This window comes from Trichomycterus rosablanca, chromosome 1 (genome assembly GCF_030014385.1).
Source record: "Trichomycterus rosablanca isolate fTriRos1 chromosome 1, fTriRos1.hap1, whole genome shotgun sequence".
Lineage (NCBI taxonomy): Eukaryota > Metazoa > Chordata > Actinopteri > Siluriformes > Trichomycteridae > Trichomycterus > Trichomycterus rosablanca.
The window spans coordinates 44,712,376-44,733,073 of record NC_085988.1 but is presented as its reverse complement, the minus strand read 5'-3'; the positions used below and the strand labels follow the sequence as shown (position 1 = coordinate 44,733,073).

General features: G+C 38.5%; 1 protein-coding gene across 1 annotated transcript; it reads right to left on the bottom strand.

The window, feature by feature from the left end:
• Nucleotides 1-420: 420 nt before the first annotated feature.
• On the bottom strand, nucleotides 421-17,962 carry ap4e1 (adaptor related protein complex 4 subunit epsilon 1). Its single transcript, XM_062993361.1, has 21 exons — nucleotides 17,764-17,962; nucleotides 15,892-15,963; nucleotides 15,676-15,799; nucleotides 15,496-15,569; nucleotides 15,290-15,411; nucleotides 15,043-15,202; nucleotides 13,810-13,976; nucleotides 13,652-13,725; nucleotides 13,430-13,552; nucleotides 13,005-13,114; nucleotides 10,262-10,401; nucleotides 9,181-9,293; nucleotides 8,960-9,078; nucleotides 7,705-8,007; nucleotides 6,931-7,039; nucleotides 6,687-6,825; nucleotides 6,334-6,586; nucleotides 4,551-5,183; nucleotides 3,538-3,728; nucleotides 3,185-3,345; nucleotides 421-838 (listed from the first exon to the last, which is right to left on the bottom strand). The coding sequence occupies exons 1-21, from the start codon at nucleotides 17,902-17,904 to the stop codon at nucleotides 678-680; spliced, it is 3,489 nt and encodes a 1,162-aa protein (XP_062849431.1). The 5' UTR covers nucleotides 17,905-17,962; the 3' UTR covers nucleotides 421-677.
• Between the last annotated feature and the right edge of the window lie 2,736 nt (nucleotides 17,963-20,698).

Below are 20,698 nucleotides of genomic sequence, written 5' to 3'. Positions count from 1 at the left end.
AACTAATACGATTCAACAGCTCAATTCAACAAAGGTTGTTTTGTTAGAAATGTAAACTGAATGAATGAATTATCATCATCTAACATATCAACAGAGAAATTAGAGTTCTGAAAAATGAATAGCCTCTATTTTCTCCTTTTTGTTTCAGTGTAAAAGTCTGCTGTATTCGTTAACATACTTATTTAAGGCTTGCTTTAATATTAATTTACATATGGCTTGTAGTAAAGACTTTTATGGGAGAAAATACTGCTAAAATTAAAGCTTTCCTCACAAATAACAACTTGGTGGGTTTTTTTTATATATAATTTAGGATAAACTGACCATGGCTGTAAAAAGAGAAAAGAAAGTCAAGAGCAGGAAAGAAAACATGACAAAATGAGAAGTTCAAAATATTAAAACCAATAAATATATTTTTGACATAACACCAGTAATGTGACATCACTTAAGCTCAGGAATTGAGGTTATTAAAAAAACAACCCATTTAGATTCTAAAGTAGCACAGTAGAGAACCATCCAAGTTATATTGCTTTACAGTAAGTCATTATTTTAGATTTCTGACAGCTTCTTCATTCATATCGGTAATTCATACTCTATTTGGTAATTCAGTTCCATATTCTTGGCAGAAGAAAGATTGTAAGACATTGCAGCATATGATAATCAAGTGATGCTCCTGTAGCTCAGTGTTCTTGCAGTACTCTCTGACAGTGATACAGGAGGCAGTCAGGGAAGCCAGGCAAAGAAGAACGGAGCCATACAGCCAGAGAGGTATCAAGCACACGACAGTGCATCAGGCAGGGGGAGCCGCCGAGCAGACGACAAGCTACAATGCCCTCTGATCCTGAGGGCATAGAAATTTTCATTATGTACAGAAATATGGCACAGTTATAAAATATACAGGGGTTGGACAAAATAACTGAAACACCTGTCATTTTAGTGTGGGAGGTTTCATGGCTAAATTGGACCAGTCTGGTGGCCAATCTTCATTAATTGCACATTGCACCAGTAAGAGCAGAGTGTGAAGGTTCAATTAGCAGGGTAAGAGCACAGTTTTGCTCAAAATATTGCAATGCACACAACATTATGGGTGACATACCAGAGTTCAAAAGAGGACAAATTGTTGGTGCACGTCTTGCTGGCGCATCTGTGACCAAGACAGCAAGTCTTTGTGATGTATCAAGAGCCACGGTATCCAGGGTAATGTCAGCATACCACCAAGAAGGACAAACCACATCCAACAGGATTAACTGTGGACGCAAGAGGAAGCTGTCTGAAAGGGATGTTCGGGTGCTAACCCGGATTGTATCCAAAAAACATAAAACCACGGCTGCCCAAATCACGGCAGAATTAAATGTGCACCTCAACTCTCCTGTTTCCACCAGAACTGTCCGTCGGGAGCTCCACAGGATCAATATACACGGCCGGGCTGCTATAGCCAAACCTTTGGTCACTCGTGCCAATGCCAAACGTCGGTTTCAATGGTGCAAGGAGCGCAAATCTTGGGCTGTGGACAATGTGAAACATGTATTGTTCTCTGATGAGTCCACCTTTACTGTTTTCCCCACATCCGGGAGAGTTGCGGTGTGGAGAAGCCCCAAAGAAGCGTACCACCCAGACTGTTGCATGCCCAGAGTGAAGCATGGGGGTGGATCAGTGATGGTTTGGGCTGCCATATCATGGCATTCCCTTGGCCCAATACTTGTGCTAGATGGGCGCGTCACTGCCAAGGACTACCGAACCATTCTGGAGGACCATGTGCATCCAATGGCGGTGCCGTGTATCAGGATGACAATGCACCAATACACACAGCAAGACTGGTGAAAGATTGGTTTGATGAACATGAAAGTGAAGTTGAACATCTCCCATGGCCTGCACAGTCACCAGATCTAAATATTATTGAGCCACTTTGGGGTGTTTTGGAGAAGCGAGTCAGGAAACGTTTTCCTCCACCAGCATCACGTAGTGACCTGGCCACTATCCTGCAAGAAGAATGGCTTAAAATCCCTCTGACCACTGTGCAGGACTTGTATATGTCATTTCCAAGACGAATTGACGCTGTATTGGCCGCAAAAGGAGGCCCTACACCATACTAATAAATTATTGTGGTCTAAAACCAGGTGTTTCAGTTATTTTGTCCAACCCCTGTACATAGCAGAGTATATAAAACATGTGTATTAAACATCATAATGAACTACCACTAAGAAACTCAACACCTGAAAGTCACATTTAAAAATCATGTGCATTAGGATGCACATAGTCCCCAGTTGCATCTAATCTAAGACTAATCTAAGGTTTCCTCTGGATTTCGGAACATGGCTGTACAGATTTACTTCCACTTAGCCGCTCCTTTTTTCATTTATTTGTCATACTAGCAGCCTCATTCTGATCAGGATCACAATGGGTCCAGCACTACCTGGAAACATGATGGAAATACACCCTGGACAGGGTGGCAACCCATGAACATAAACATTTACTCACTCACACCCAGGGATCCATCATATGTGTGCTTTTGGAAGATGGGAGGAAACCAAAACAGACACAAAGAGAAGATACCAAACTTCTCACAGATAGTGACCAGAGTTGGACACATTTTGACAGCTTTAACAAATTAGTAAGGTTGGGAAATGCTGGGTGATAGTGTGTTATTTTGGATAGAGGTTACTATGCAGGCCAGTCAAGTTCTTCCACACCATGATGGGGAAACAAATCATTAATGCACCTTCATTTTTTTGCATGAAGCAAATGTCATGCTAAAACATGTAAGGTCATATTTAAAACGGTATACAGGCAAACACATTTCTGATATGCTTTAAATACAGTGGCATTAAAAATTGGCTTTACTGGACCTAAGGTCCTAACCTAAACAATCCAGATAACACTGTACAAGATGTACAAGGTTGGTCAGCCATAAATAATGCTGGATTTTACATCAGATCTGGTTCAAAACTTTTTGGTCCAGTTTAGTGAGCTTGTGTGATGTTCTGATTCAAAGCTAAGAAAAACAGCACAATCGACCAGGTCAGCTCTTGCAGAATTTGTGGCATTATCAAAGTATTATTTTAAATGTTACTTAACTCTTTCATGTGATCCATTCTAATGCCAAAATCTGTCTATTGACACTGCATGGCTATTTGTTTCTGTGTCTCTAGACTGGAGTTCTTATGATGTCTACTATATGATGTCTTACCAATGATGTCTACTATATGTAGTTTAAGGCTGTCCTTCAGGACATTGATAGTAGCTTCAAGAGGGTTTCCAACATCTGTCAGCAGTTTCAGGTTTTTCTTCAAATCATTACTTAAGGTCACCCACAATTTTCCATACTCCTCTGTGTTTAATACTAGTGGCCTGTGAGGAAAAGCACATAGAACGACACTAATATTAGACAATTAGACACAGTTATATTATAATAAACATCATTTTAATTTTTATTTAAAATTAAAACACATCGATAAAACCTTCTTTAGAAAAAAATAAGTACATTTTTGTTCACATATACAATATAATAAACAAAATTACTAAAATGACTAAATGTAATACCTGATAAAGTCAGCAGTGGAGAGCTTGCCACAGAATGGCAGTGTGTGTAAAGATCCAGGCTGTGTTTTATATGACACTGATCCTGAGAAGGTCACCTGAGTGTGAGGGGTCTCCATCAGCAGAGTGTACCAACACACTGATGAATTTTCACCATTCAGACTCTCCACTACATTTCCTTTAAGGCTGGCTGTCTTTAAGAAAGTAGAATTTTATAACACTTATTAGTGCACACTGATTAAGACATGTAAACTGTTATTCACATAAACAACAGCAGAAGGCTCATTTCACATGTGGACATCCCACCCAATACCTGAGTTAAGGTTAACAGTTGTATAAAATCTATAATATAAAGCAAAAAATGGTTCCAAGTTTGTTGGAACATTATGGGAAAGGACTTCCCTGTTCCAGCATGACTGTGCAACTGTGCACAAAGAAAGGATCAAAAGACGGCAAAAAGGTTTGATGAGTCTGGTGTGAAGGAACTACAGTGGCCTAAACAGAGTCCTGATTTCATTCCCATTAAGCAATCTTATGGTTAGGTGTCCACATACTTCTCCAAACACAGTTTGTATTAAGCAATATCAAACTATGCTTTTTTTCAAAACCCTGTTTTGTTGTTGCCTGTTAAAATAATTAAGGACTTTTTCTTAGAATTATCTGTATTTCGTGTTTATGTACTCTAGTTTTTGTATTCTGATTATAAGATGTGTAATTACTTTTGTTTGACCTCTGCATCAATGCATAAACCTCATGTTCACTGGAAAAACATTGTTTGATGAATTTAAAAAATGAAATAAATCAGAATAGATTCCTGCATTCAGCTGATTTCAGCTTAATTTCAAAGCGATTATTCCTAGTTTTTGTTTAGTTTTATTTTTATAGAATGTATTTTAGATTGCTTAAATGGTTAAATTTATAGTAAAAGTTTTATCTGAACCATAAACACCCTAAACAGTTTGTAAAATGTCTACATCACTAATCATAACATCCTCATCATTTTTATCATGGCATACCTGTATCTCCTCACATCCGAGGTCAACAGCCAAATCCTCAAGTGGCGTCTCTACAAGGTTGGAGAGAAAGAGCACAAGCAACAGAGCATCCTCTCTGAAAACACGACAGTAAGAAACAGACAGGCATGTGTCTGAGCTCAAGCTGATGATTTCCGAGTGAGGTCGGTCTCGAAGCTCAGATGGTAACTGTAATACAGCAGAATCTGAACTGCAGGGGTCGGAAGATGGAAGTGGTTTATTTTTGTTCTGATGCAACACCAAGGTTTCTTCTGACAGTGCGTTGGGTCTGACAATCACCATATCGCTTCCTAAGATTTGACACAAAATTCCTGGTTTGTCCTCATTCACATTGTTAAAGGCACCAGCTTCCTTTCTGCCTACGGCTGTCTGGCTGTGTTGCATGGCATCACGACTGCCAATGATCGTGGCATGCTTTTTGGTGTGGTTTAGGCCCTGTATGGGTGTTGCTGGCTCCTCCTCTAGCAAGCCACCATATAAGATGTTGTCTGTCCTGCTGCGGCAGGAGGATTGAGAGGAAGATGAAGATGCCTCACTGGTGCCGGATGAAGAAGCTGAATCATGCTGGCGGTGTTTTCTTCTAAAACGTGACGGTGGGGTCTCACTTTTACCCAGCTAACAAAGAGAAAGCAGAGAATGGGGTTAAACCCTGCTGCTGAAGACATGTGATGCAATTCACTGTGTTTTTTCCATTTATTAGCAAGCCTACTGGACAAGTGGAAGCTCCAGTATGTCTGCCCAGTCATAATTTGTTTTTGATCAAAATGGTATAAAACTAAGCTGGAACGGTAGCATAAAAACCATTCCTTAATTTATTCATTTATTCAGTCATTTCATTCATCCTAATCAGGGACGTCGTGGCCTGGAAACACCGAGTGCAAAGCAGAATAGACCCTTGACAGGGTGCAAATCCACGGCAGTGCATTACACGCTCACACAATCACTTACTCATGTACACCTAAAGGCGTTATTCAAAGCATCTAGTCCACTTCACTTATTTTGGGAGATGGTAGAAAAACAGTACTCACAAAAGGTGAGGATTAAACCTAGGTCATTAAAACTGTGGCATCCATGCTAATTGCTACACTACTGGATGTGTGATATAACTGATATATTCATATTTCTCATTTATTTATCTACTGTATTCTCATTTAGAAGTCTATTTTAATCAGAATACATTTATACATTTGGCTGATTTTCAGCTTATTTTAATTTCAAAGACAATATTCGTAGTTTTTGTATTTTTTTGCCTAAATGTTTACATTTATAGTAAAAGTTTTATTTGAACTATAAACACCCTGAACAGTCTGTAAAATGTCTACAACACCGATTATGACATCCTTCTTATGACATCACTGCTAGATAGATGCTAGATAACTGATATATGAATATTTCTCATTTATTTATCTACTGTATTCTCATTTAGAAGTCTTCTGCTTTGTACAGGGGAGGAGGAATACATTTTGCATGAGATTAAGGGTGCCAAATTTGGAGCAAGGGCTTCTTTCTTGCACTGTTCAAAGCCTCGGGACTGGCGCCCAGCCGTTGGTGTATTCCTGCCTTTCTCCCAGTGTTTCCAGGGAAACCAGTCCCACATATAAATACATATATTATTTCTTGCTTAAAATATGTATATTTAATGTAATATGGTGTCTTAATGACTGCAAAATAATCCCAAAAATAATGTAAATATAATTTACATTTTAGTCACCATGCAGTCCTGACCACTAGTTATGTGAAAGGACATACTTTACTACAAACCCACCAAAAAAGCAGAGTTCTGAGATCCCAGTCCAACAAACAGAGAAGAAGCGAGCTGCTGTTTCTCCTGGTCCAGATGTGAAGACAGTGGCTCAGGCTCTGGATGAATAGGGTGTGTTGCCCCTGCCTCCTGGGAAGACGGAATTGTATTGTTCGACTCCTCTGCAGCAGTCGGTGTTTCTGTAGGTTCTTTTTGTGGTAGGTAACCCTCCTTCCCCCACACTCGCTTCACCCCCTCCAACTTCAAAGTGTTTCCACTGCTTATTGAAACAAGTATTGCATTCTGATTGTCACAGTGTGATACAGACATATATATTATCTATATACTCATATTGGTCATTGCAGGTGTATACTCACTCTGTCCTATGTAATGCTTCAGCACTGTTGCCAGAGAGGCCAGAGCTGACAGATAACGGATTAGGAGACTGTCTGTCTGGCAGGTTGCAGGACGATAGGCTAACCGGCAGAGACAGCCTATAAGGTTCCAAACTAAGCGCTGGTAAAAAAAAAAAAAAATGGTATAGCACTAGTCACCAAAAAACTACAAAACTCAAAGCTGGGCAAGCTAACAAAACATGCATTTTAAAGAAAACCTCTCTACCTCTCTGCTGAAGCTCTTCCTGTCTTTGATGAGCTGGCTTATATGGAGCAGCTCCCGCAGCCAGAGCTTCAGATACAAAACCATCCAAGAAAGAGAGCGATGAGTCCACCTGCGCACACACACACATTAAAGTGACTAAACATGCTCTGTATGTGCTTTCACCTTGATGTGCATGATTTTATTACCGATAATATTATTAATTATTACTACATAAACGCATAACAAAGTATTAAACTACATTGCCTACATTAACTTACCTATACTTATTTAAAAGTCCTCACAAATTAGGTTAAAGCAATATTCAGTGGTTAAATAAAAAGAGTGGATTTATGACAGTTTAAAAGATCGTAATAAGAGCCTGTTTTCATGGTAATTTAGCATCTTTTAATCCAAATGTAAAATAATAAATAATTTAATAACATCAGTATATGTAAAGTGTATTTTTAATTTCTAATTTGTGTTGTTTGGCCTACATATTCAGATTACATCATACCTCTGCAGCACACCAACTTTGTCCTCTGACACGCATTTTGTCATCTGATGTTAAATATAACTGTTGGCATCCCATAATATCAATATGCCCACAGTTATAGTATAATCAGGTTACATTAAATGCGGAGTGCAGGTAAACTGCTTTGCTTGGAATTTGGAACGAGGCCCTCTTATAAAGACTCTAATGGATATGTGCTATTTCCTCCTAAGAAGCACATTAAGGGGGAAAATGTAACTGAGGAAAGTGTTTAATTAAAGTAAAAGCACCAACATAGTTCTCACCTCTATGCTGTCTCTGGTTGCTGAATGAGGCAGAACCTGAGTGTGGAGCTGTGAGTCCTGGCTGAGGCAGAGCAGCTCATGAGCTTGTTGCTGCAGCACTGTGTCTAATGAGGAAGACAAAGACTCTGCCAGCTCCATTACCAGTTCTGCATGCCCAGAGCCCTGGCACAGCTTGGTTAGGGCTAATAGTACCCAGCTTTTTGTCTCCGAGCTTACTCCTCTCTGTTCCAGCAGCTTTTTTAGGAGGCTGATCACCTCGCACTGATCGAGACCTTTTCTCATGTGAGAATACTCTCCCAACACCTGACAACAGAAAAACAGGAATTTTTTACAGACTAATGACTAGAGTAAAATAGATATTAAATAGTCCAAATATAAATAATTTGATAATTCTTTTTTTTTTTTTATTCCTATTACTGAAATCAATAAACCTATAGAGATTCTTTGTTTGACACAGTAGTACCTTGTTACAGTATTATAGCTAATACTAATACGAAAAAAAAACCTACGTTTAATTAAAACTACAATAACAAATAATATTAAACTACAAATAAACAAAAGTTATTGGAGGAAACAAGTAATTAAACACCCTTTAAAATATTTATTTTGCGGTTTCTATTTTATTTCCAGTCCATATATACTCTTTAAATTAGCAAACAATGCCTTCTGACTTTGTCCTTATAAAAATAAAAAAAACTACGTATTTTCATTCTAAAGATATAGAAAAATGAACTGATACTGAAAATTTTATTGGCACCACAAATTATTAACATTAATACAAAGCTTTTAGCAATTACAGCATTAAAATATTTATGATAGGAAGTCGCTTTTTGCAACCTTGTGGTTACATTTTATTTTATTTCTCTTGGCAAAACATCCTTAAGTACTTCAATTACTACCACGATAACCAGAAAATTTACAATTTTTTTACCTGCAGACCAGGATTTTTGGATATTTATCACATATTTTGCCTAATTATTGTATAGTGTATTTACATACATTCATTTATAAAGATCAGAACTAAATCTGTGAAAGAGCAACACTAAAATATTGTAAACCAAACTGTATTTAAAAAAAAAATAAGGTAAAAGGCATGCATTTACTTCATCTGTCATAATACTAATAGAAATACCTGTACATCACAAAAAAGTCTATATTTAATTAAAAGAAATAGCCAAAGAAATTCTCTTTTGTGTTTATAGTTGCATAAACAATATAGTAATACAAGTTTGTGCATGTGTGTTTTTGAACCCACCCAACTGATGACTTGCAGGAAGCGTTGGGGCTGTCGAGAGCAGTCTCCCTTTAACAGTGCCAGATAGGAATCCACCGCATACAGCTTCAGCTGCCTGTCCTCCTCCTCAGCATCTGAGCCTAAAACACACACATACATCAAAGTCAAAATCTTAATAAATATCTTTTGTATTTACAATCTGCAGCTGTCGGCTGTCAAACGTTTCTACAAAGATTTCTTACCGTCGTGAAGCAGCCTAAGAAAGTCGCAGGGAATGTCTGGCTGCATGAGGTCACCACCAAGAGAAAACACTGCATTCATAGTCTGAATAAACCACTCGTTGTCTGGAGCATATGTACAGGACTTTAATAGGAACACAATCATATGTGATGGTGGACATCTGAAACATTCTATTTTCTAACTTTGAAATTTAAAAAAAAAATCTATACACTAATATTTATTTATTTATTAGGATTTAAACGTCATGTTCTATACACTTTGGTGACATTCATGACAGGACAGGAACTACCTGTTACTGTATCAGTTCAAGTCAATTTATCAGTGCAAGTCTTTAATGTCAAACAGTCATGGACAATTTTTTATCTCCAATTCACCTCACTTGCATGTCTTTGAACTGTGGGAGGAAACCGGAGCTCCTGGAGGAAACCCACACAGACACAAGGAGAACATGCAAACTCCACACAGAAAGGACCCAGACCGCCTGGGAATCAAACCAAGGACCTTCTTGTGCTACCCACCCAGCCACTGTGCCGCCTCTACACACTAATAAAAGTTAAGTGTTTCTGAATATAATATAGTGGTATCCGTACTCTTCACTTTAAAAACCAAAATCTAAGTATAGGTTTACTGCTTTTTTATAATGAGACTATTTATTTATGTTGTTATATTAACATTTCTACAGTAAACAGCTTATATATGTTTGTTTGTTAGGTGTTATACAATATAACACTTACATGTTACAAATAAAATTATGTTTTCCAAAAGTTGTAAAGTCACTCAGATGGTCCTGTGATATATTACGCTAGCCCACCCACATCAAGATTCAGACCCAGAGTGGCCAGCTAGGCATCTACACAGAATTGATTGTCTATGTCTGAGAAAGGGGGATGCCAAAAGCCCTGTGATTAATTGGCACCCTGTCCAGAGAATTCATGTCTTGCACCCTGTGCTTTTCCAGCCAGGGGAACCAGACCTGCCATGTCCATGACCAGGATAAAGCAATTTATTTAATAAAAAAAGGAATAAAATAAAACATGTTTAAAATGAATATTTACAAAAGGGTTACAAAGGGTTTAAGGATATTTTTCAGCCAGTTCAACTACTTTTCCAACCAGATCGATGATGGTGTATTCATCATTACAAAGTCGCAGAAATCCCAGCATCTTCTCCACGATCACAGTGACATTTTGAGCATTGGTGATCCGAAAAAGCAGCTCAAGGGTCTGACAGCAACAACCAGAGAGGTAAAAAGCATGTCAGAAAATGTACAAGAGCAAAGTTGTCAGCTTTGAGCAATCTATTTATCTGAACATCTCAAATAAAACCACAACTCTAAATCAGAAAAAGTTGGGACAGTATGGAAAAATGCAAAAAAAATACATTAGAAACGTGCCAAAACTTCTTTTATATGTTGTGAGAAGGAATAGCAACATTACAAAGTGGTAAATGCTTTACCATCCCAACTTTTTTTGGAATGTGTTGCAGGCCTGAAATGCAGAAATGGATGTATAATAAATAAAATTAAGCTGATCTGACAAAACATGAAATATCATGCTGTCTACAATGACATAAAAGTCAAAGGTCATTTAAAAAACATTGCATTTTAAATTTGCATTTTCCATACAGTCCCAACTTTTTCTGATTTGGGCTTATAAATCTCCCAAGTTTCAAACAACTTCATAACTGCATTTGAATTTTAATACAGGGTTTGTAAAGCTAGAAAGGATATAAGGCACATACAACCCCAAATCAGAAAAAGGACAGAATAGAAAATGCAAATAAAATAAAAATGCAGTGTTTACTTTAATTTTTATTTGATTGCAGACAGTTTGAACTTGAGATATTTCATGTTTTGTCTGGTCAACTTCATTTCATGTGTTAAAATACCTCCATTCCTGCATTTCAGGCCTGCAACACATTCCAAAAAAAGTTGGGACAGGGGCAATTTAGGGCTAGTAATGAGGTGAAAAAAACTATATAATGATGTGATTCCAAACAGGTGATGTGAACAGGTGATTGTAATCATGGTTTGGTACAAAAGCAGCTTCCAGGAAAGTCTGAGTCTTCGATGAGCAAAGATGATCAGAGGATCCAGTCTGTCAACAAATGTGTGAGAAAATGATTGAAATGTTTAAAAATAATGAACCTCAAAGAAAGATTGGAAGAGATTTGCAGATTTCTCCCTCTACAGTGCATAATATCATTAAACAATTCAAAAAATCCGGCAGAATTTCAGTGCATAAAGGTCAAGGGTGCAAGCTTAATCTGAACGCCCGTGATCTTCGATCCCTCAGACAGCACTGCATCAAGAACCGCCACTCAACAATAGCTGATATAACCACATGGGTGAGGGATTACTTTGGCAAACCTTTGTCAAGCACTACAATACAGAGTTACATGCACAAATACCACTTAAAACTTTACTGTGCAAAAAAGAAGCCTTATGTTAACTAGGGCTGGGTATCGCCACTAATTTCCTGGATCGATTCGATTCCGATTCACAAGGTCCCGATTCGATTCGATCTTCGATTTTCGATTTGATTTTCGATTCAATTTCGATTTAACACATTTAGGCATATTTGAGTTACATTAACAGGTTTTGTTTAAATATGTACAGATGTTCAGAGAACGAATGTGATAATTGTACAAAGAACACTCATTATTAAAAATATTTGTGTATTTTGTTTACATAAATAATTAATCCAAAACAGAAAACAGTAACATTCATTTTTTATTATTATTTTATATGTCTGACACGCTACAACATTGTAAATGTAATGTAAACATACACCTGGCTGTTCAACAGCTTATGCCAAGTTTACACTACACGACACTCTGATTAACACCTGGTCGCTGTAATGTTCACACTACACGACTGATCGGCGATGGGGGGTTTTACACTACACCATCCATCACCAGGGGGAATCACAGGCGAGCTTCTCTGGTCTCCAAAACTACGTTTTGTCACGAAAACACACGTGAGAAGTGATGAAAGGTTTAATGATACCAAGTCCAAACATGCACATCAACAAGTAGCGAGCGATCAAAGTGTGCGCGCTGATGAAATAAATGAATCTGAGTGGATTTGGCAACACGAGCAGCATGGCTTGTTCTGTAGGGAGTTGGAGGTTAATAAATATTTTGTTTTGTAGAGAACTATAAGGTCAGAAATACTGTAAAACTCGTGTGTGCTGATGTATTCTGATAGAAACTATATTGCGCTCCACCACCTGTTTACAACCTCTCCCCTGTGTTTCCCCTCGCTGTTTCTCACATTGATTGAGAGCCGAGTTTTGATCGCAGAGCGAACACCGAGTTCCTCCCGAATCCAGCACCGACCCGTCGCCGAGCGAAAATCAGTGCAAAAAGTTGTGTAGTGGTCATAACTTGAGCTTCTGCCATGCTAAACTGATGTGCAGGTCAGATCTCGTTGCATGAAAAAACACTGGCTGGTCACGCGAAATTAAAGGGGGTAACAGATTTCCGTGTGCACCGTAAAAAGGGGCGTATTTAAAAGATCGATCTCGCGTTTATATGAATCGATATCGGATCGTTCAAATAAAGATCGATTCGAATCGAAAAATCTATTTTATAAACCCACCCCTAATGTTAACCATGTCCAGAAGCGGCGTCGACTTCTCTGGGCTCAGAGGCATATAGGATGGACCATCACACAGTGGAAATGTGTATTGTGGTCTAGATGAATCCAGGTCTTTTTTGGATAAAATGGACGCTGTGTGCTCCAGTCCAAAGACGAAATTTTATTATTTGCATTTCCCATACTGTCCCAACTTTTTCTGATTTGGGGTTGTATTTGCTGTCTTACCTCTCTCTTGATGCTGAGATCTGAGTGATTCAAACATTCTATAATAGTCATCTGGTGCTGCAGGGCAAGGTTGGCATCATACTGAACCACATAAGCAAGAGCTTTAAGACCTGTATCATTCAAACAGGAAGACAGAGGCTGTTGTTTATTTAAAAAGACAAAACTAAATGCTCATAAGAGTTACAGAGCTTACATTTTTATATTTTGTTTTGTTTATGATAGGATTTATGATAGGGTAGTGTTTAAGCTAACATTGCATTTGGTTGTATACTTATAAATACTTACAAACTTATAAAATAAATATTTTAATTGCTTTCATTTCTATTACCTTAGACAACAAAAGTGTTTTATTTAGCCATTCAAACAGCTCATGAGAACATGGTGAACACCATGATGAAATATGATATAAGAGATAAATACTTTACCCAGATATTTAAGGTTAATCTTTGAAGACAAGACAAAATTTCCAATGCACCTAGCAGCTTTTTCCAGCAGCTCAGCTTTGGGGTATACTGTATAGATAGCTTTTACACACTCGTACAGAATTGCTGAAAAAAAAAAAAAACAATGTCACAATTGTAAGTGCCAGTAATAACGATCAAACTTTACTACAATTATTACCTCTACGCAGTTTCAGGTGGACCTACCATAAGTAATGTTGTGGTTCATTTCTGCTCTTCGCAGCGATTCATCTAAAACATCATACATCAGCTCACTCGTGCTAGGAGTGCAAAAAGCATGAGCATCACTATACATTTTAGAGATGGCAGCATGTCAAAAACACTAACATTTGAATCATGTGTACCTCTGGTCCTCTTTTCCAAGCAGGGACAGGATGCGAAGCAGCTGGATCTGCAGCCATGGGGCTGGGACGCTGTGGTAGTTAAAGTCCAGCGGCAGCTTCCCGGCAACCACCTGCCTCAAGATGGTTACAAAACTGGCTATCAGCTCCTTGTAGTTGTCTGGATTCTCCTAATAACAATACATACATAATTTGTCACATTTATTGGAACAATTAAGACATGACAGGTACAAAGATCTCAAGACCCCTGATTTTAGTTCTCCAGATCTGATGTTATTGGAGCATAATTCACTTCCACTCCCAAACCCCTTTCCTCCAAGGATTGAAAGGTCTTTTTTTGTAAACAGTGTTCCAATTCATCTTAAAGCTGTTCACTACGGTTGAGCTTAGTGCTCCGTTTAGGCCACTGGAGTTTTTTTACTTGACAAACCACACTGTGTGCACAAGGGCAGAGTCATTCTGAAACAGAAAATGTTTTGTTTATATAAGTTATTAAATACAAATGTTAGCAATGGTTTGGTGAAACACCTAAATTTAATAATTAGGAAATGTACCATACCAAATATGAAGAAATTCTCAAATACATGTAGAAGACATTTCACTCAAATTGTGATGCTAGTATGATTTGTAAAATAATAAATATATGCATCTTAAAACTACTTGATAAGCTATAATAACTGCTTGCTCTTAATAAGCTTGTTTGATTATTGCTTGAACATTCATTCATTGTCTGTTTTACCACCACTTTATCCTATTTAGGGTCATGATGGGTATGACATTGGCGAAAGGTAGGAAACACCTGGGAGAGGTCACCAGTCCATTACAGAGCAAACACATTCACATCTAGGTCATTTTTAGTATCTCCAATTAACCTGACTGCATGTCTTTGGACTGTGAGAGGAAACCGGAGCTCTTGGAGGAAACCCACGCAGACACAGGGAGAACATGCAAACTCCACACAGAAAAGACCCAGACAGCTCCACCTGGAAATCAAACCCAGAACCTTCTTGCTGAGAGGCGACAGTGCTACCCACTGAGCCACCAGTGCCGTCCTTGCATGAACATTAAAAATAAAGTTAACCATAAACATCCAAACAAACTGGACGTTCCTGCTTATAATGCAGTACATTTAAGTAAAAGTAGCATATAGTGTAGACATCATATGTGAAACTTGGGCACTAAAATAACAACATTTTCAATCAGAAAACACATGAATCTGGAAATGTTCATAAAAACCTTTATCATCTGTAGGTAGATGTGTAGGGAGGACATCATGACTCCAGGGTCTTTGTCACACAAGGCTTTTCGGAACTTGCTGTGGATATGCTGAACCTGATTTGGAGCGAACAGGTAGAACTTGTACAAAGCAAGCACTGCTTTTCTTCTTATGATTTCCCTAAAGTAAAGTGGACCACACATAAATACCTAAATAAGCACTTCTTAATTATTAGATCTATTATTTATGGCTGTGCATTAAACTTACTTTTGATGGGACAGCTTTTCCTCTACAAGTGGTAGAATAGATGGTATCATGTCTTTGGGGAAAATCTGACTAACAACAGTCAGAGCCATGCAGACCTCAATGAGGTTGGTGCTTTGAAGATCCTGTACAAGACACATTATGCATGATTAAGTTACCTGCTTATCTTGTGCACTGGTGAGTAAGACATCGAATAAATATAAACTCACCTTCAAAACTGTATTGACTAACAGCAACAACAGCTCATGATTCTCATTAAGAAATAATGAAACTGCAAGATAACCTATAAACACATGAAAACAAGCACACTAGGTACAATCTGCTATGCATTATAATGTCAATCGTGTGCTGAAAAATAATATATAAGTATTAAATACGTGTGTACATACCAACTCTCTTCTCCAGTACTGTGCCCTGTTGAGCGAGTTTGATGGCATGGATGTAAGCAAAAGAGGCTTCATATCCGAGCATCTCACAATACATGGCCCTCACCATCAGCTCCCTCATCTGTCTCTGAAATGTACAAATGTACATAAAGACATCATTGTAATGTGGCAGAAACATGCTGGAGATAATATCAAAACAGGGTTACACAAAAGACTCACCAATGTAGTATTAGGTGATGATAGTTGTTCTTTAATAGCAACCAGTTCTTTAGTGATAAGCTTTTCCTCTTCCTGAAATTAGACAAAAATTCAAACAAAATCTACAGTCTAATACACAGCAGAATTTTAGCTGACGATATGTTGTCATACAAATAATACAATATTTATACAATACTATAATGATGACCAAACACGTTTTTCCTGTTGATTTCATGCCACTGCTATTCTTCAGAATTTTATATCAATACTGTTAAACCATGGAATATTATTACAAATAGACTATAGGTGATAATAATGATTAAAATATGATACACAGATACACAGAAATTGAATTATTTTAACAAAAATCAACTGTAGGTGGCACCCAGGTGGGGCAGCGGGATATTCCGCTAACACATCAGCGCGGAGATTCTAAACACCCCAGTTCAAATCACAGCTGTGCTATCGGTTGGTTGAGTGCCTGCTATCGGTTGGTTGAGTGCCATCTACCGGGCACAATTGACCCAGGGAAATGACTGGACTAAGTGAGTGGGGTCTTCAAATGCTGTGCAAGGACGCTGGTTAGCAGATAGAGGCATCTGTGCAGAAGCCCCGGCGTAAAGAAGGGGTCCGCTAGGTACGTGAGCAGCAACATACCCTCCTCAAACGCAATCAGGGATCCACGGCAGCGGAAGACAATTTGACTATGGTAAATCGGGAGAAATAGGGAGAAAAGGCATAAATGAAAAGAAAAATAATCAACTTTAATATTTATAATATACCGGGTGCTAATGCCCGCTTGTGGAGGCTTTATGTTACATCTTGTAAACCACAGAGAGAGTAAGATGCATTGCTTGTGTTACCTGTGTAAAAAATCATCAACAAAATGTGTGAAAAAAGTTTGAAAAACCCTGCGCCAGCCCACCAACCTGGAGTGTTCAAACTCCTGAGTGGAGTCTGGCTGGGTGCTCAACAGATACAATTGGCTGTGTTTAAGTGTTTTCTTCTGAGACAGTGACTCCTGCTGTCTGATAGAGATGATAGCTTAAGTAGTGGGTATAGCATGATCCTCCATACGTGTTTAAGACTCCTCCACTGGTTGGTGGTTGGTGTAATGCTTCAATTAAGACCCTTGATCATTTACTACCTCTGACAAGGCTAATTGGGTGGCACGGTGGCTCACAGCCTTACAGCAAGAAAGTCCTGGGTTCGATTCCCAGGTTTGATTCCCAGGTGGAGCGTTCTAGGTCCTTTCTGTGTGGAGTTTGCATGTTCTCCTCGTATCTGTTTGGGTTTCCTCCCACAGTCCAACAGACTCACAAAGACTCGAACTGATGAATCTTGTGTATTGAGTAACTACTGCTTCTTTCATGATTGTAACCAAAGTGTGTAAAACATGATGTTAAAAATCCTAATAAATAAGTAACAAGGCCAATTGTGTCTGTTCAGCCTAGCCAGAGGTATAAGGTTTAGTCCTGAGGAACTAGTTTTGAGCTAAACATCTGGTCAAATTCTGTACTGAGTTAATACTAAAGAGTCTTCTTTGGGTATGTTGGTTATGTTCCATTGCATCATCACATGCAGAAGGTGTATTGGCTGATCTTATTGTGATTTTATTGTTGTTTTATTGTTTCTGACTTAGACCCAGTTTCCTCTTGAACAAGTAAAGGAATTCAGGGTGGTCAAGCAGATGTTGGGGGTAACCTGTGGTGTGCCAGCAGCCTATGATCCCTGACAAGTTTATCAACATGAATTAGTACAGATCATATCAAGTCATATTTGTCTATATATTCGTCCTAAAAGAAACCTATTCACCAGACTCCCTACAACATGATCGTATAATATTTATAATTGCCTCATAGCACAGACTAAATAGAAGAGATAAACACTCACATGTTTGGAGGTCAGTTCAGTGATGCTTTTGACTAAATGTCCTAATCTGGAGGTGGCTGAAAGTTTACCGACTCCTGGCTGAGAGTCCAGAGACAGCAGACTAGGTAGAGCACTGAGGGTCTTCTCAACAACATCACTCATTTCAGCTCAAAAACACACTGATATTCCAGTGTAGCCCTGTTTCGTCCGGGCACTGTCTAAAATATCAACCACTGACGAGTCTCAAAACACCTCATACAGTATCATTAAAGAGATACTACAACCTGATATTCCACAAACACCAGTGTTTACACCTACTGCTACTTGTGAGGAGAGCCAGAGATCCCGTACCAAACACCTTCTACTGCCCTGTATGAACGCACTTGGTAGGGTGCAAAATAACACTTGTATACACACTTTGTAGTGCACTAGAAATGGATTCGGAATTCAGCCTAGGGTTGACGGTCCAGAAAGGAAGCGTTATCACTGCCTGTTCCTTTCTTCGTTGTAGTGTAGTAAAGCGAAACCAAGCACTTATTTCCACCTGCTGGTTTATTTCAACCGCACAGCGATCTTTAAGATCAGCCACTCAGAATTTGTTGACTGTTCCTAGGGCTCGTTTGAAGCTAAAAGGTGATCGTGCATTTGCAGTTTATGCTCCGAGGCTATGGAACACTCTACCTCCTAATATTCCACAAGCACCTTCGGCCGCTGTTTTTAAATCACTCCTAAAAACATACCTTTATAAGCTGGCATTTGAACAGTGAGGAGCTGTGTTAATTTTAATTGTTTAGTCTATTTTTATCTGTTTTATTTTGTCTCTTACTCTGTATTTTTATTTGGTTCTTACTTTTTTAATATAATGTTGTGTTATGTATGCTTATTCGATGTACAGCACTTTGGTCAACGTAAGTTGTTTTAAGAGTGCTTTATAAATAAAATTTACTTTACTTTACTTTACATAAACGCTGTACGACAGTGAGAACGAATATTTTAATTATTGTTACTTTTATTCATTTTTATTAAACGCTTCACCATGGTCAGGGTCGCGCTTGTGACATTAATACACCCTGGACATAGCACTTATCTATCACTAGGTGCCACAAACACATTAACTCGCTCACATCTATGAACCATTTGGAACAGACAATTAAGATTCCGGCATGTTTTTGGGAAGTGTGGAAACCGGAAGAGAACATGCCAAACTCCTCTCACAGAGATGCAATTATCAAATGCAGTACCCACACTGTTGTGCACACTGACTTTACCATTAGATCCACACGTGGCCCTTAATACATTTATTTGTAATATTTTACATACCTGATACAAAAAATGTTGACCTACTTAATTTGGATTTTGTAAATGTAAAGAAATTTAGAATTTGATGGTTGCAACACACTCAAAAAAGTTGGGATATTTCCTATTAATTACATACACTGATCAGCCATAACATTAAAACCTCCTTGTTTCTACACACATTGTCCATTTTTATCAGCTCCACTTACCATATAGAAGCACGTTGTAGTTCTACAATTACTGACTGTAGTCCATCAGTTTCTCTGCATACTTTTTAAACCTCCTTTTACCCTGTTCTTCAATGGTCAGGACCCTCACAGGACCACCACAGAGCAGGTATTATTTGGGTGGTGGATCATTCTTAGCACTGCAGTGACACTGACATGGTGGTGGTGTGTTAGTGTGTGTTGTGCTGGTATTAGCGGATCAGACACAGCAGCGCTGCTGGAGTTTTTAAATACTGTGTCCATTCACTGTCCACTCTATTAGACACTCCTACGTAGTTGGTCCACCTTGTAGATGTAAAGTCAGAGACGATTGCTCATCTTTTGCTGCTGTTTGAGTTGGTCATCTTTGAGATCTTCATCAGTGGTCACAGGACGCTGCCCATGGGGCACTGTTGTCTGGATATTTTAGGTTAGTGAACTATACTCAGTCCAGCAGCAACAGTGAGGTGTTTAAAAACTCTGTGTCTTATCCACTCATACCAGCACAACACACACTAACACACCACCACCATGTCAGTGTGGCCCATAATCACTGTGTTCTCACTTAAATATTTCACCTAAACTTAACATCAGATACCTCAACTCCTTATTCTAACTAATTTTGGGTTTATTTGTTTATTATTATTATTAGGATTTTAACGTCATGTTTTACACTTTTGGTTACATTCATGACAGGAACAGTAGTTACTCATTACACAAGATTCATCAGTTCACAAGGTTATATCAAACACAGTCATGGACAATTTAGTGTCTCCAATTTACCTCACTTGCATGTCTTTGGACTGTGGGAGGAAACCGGAGCACCCGGAGGAAACCCACGCGGACACAGGGAGAACATGCAAACTCCACACAGAAAGGACCTGGACCACCCCACCTGGGGATTGAACCCAGGACTTTCTTGCTGTGAGGCGACAGTGCTTCCCACTGATTTTTGGGATTTTTGCCCCTAATTTTGGGTAACTGCAGTTTTGGAAACAGGTAGCTGGTACAACCAATGGTATCCAGACATGGGGTTGCCAATCCTCCTGGACTAAACTTTGGAAATTGTCACTGGTCTTAGGGAATTAAAAATATATATGTAACCAAAAGTACAAAGATAAAAAAAAATTGTAAAATAAGTTAAAACATGGATTTATCTAAGAAATACCGCAGTTAAGTGTATATGATCACATTATTTTGTCAGCCCTAGCTAAACCACCTAACTACCATCATTAGAAGGACCACCTACTACTTCCAGTCAGCTTTCTATCTGCTTCTGCCAGCTTTTTTCATAGCAGGGAAACAGTTTCAATAAAAGCCATACATCTTTTGATATGTAAAACCCATTTATTGATTTTAAATAATGACACCATTAATGTGGACGAATATTATATATACACTTCGCTACAGCAATATTTTTAACTATAGTGCAAGTATTACTTAATAAAGAGTCA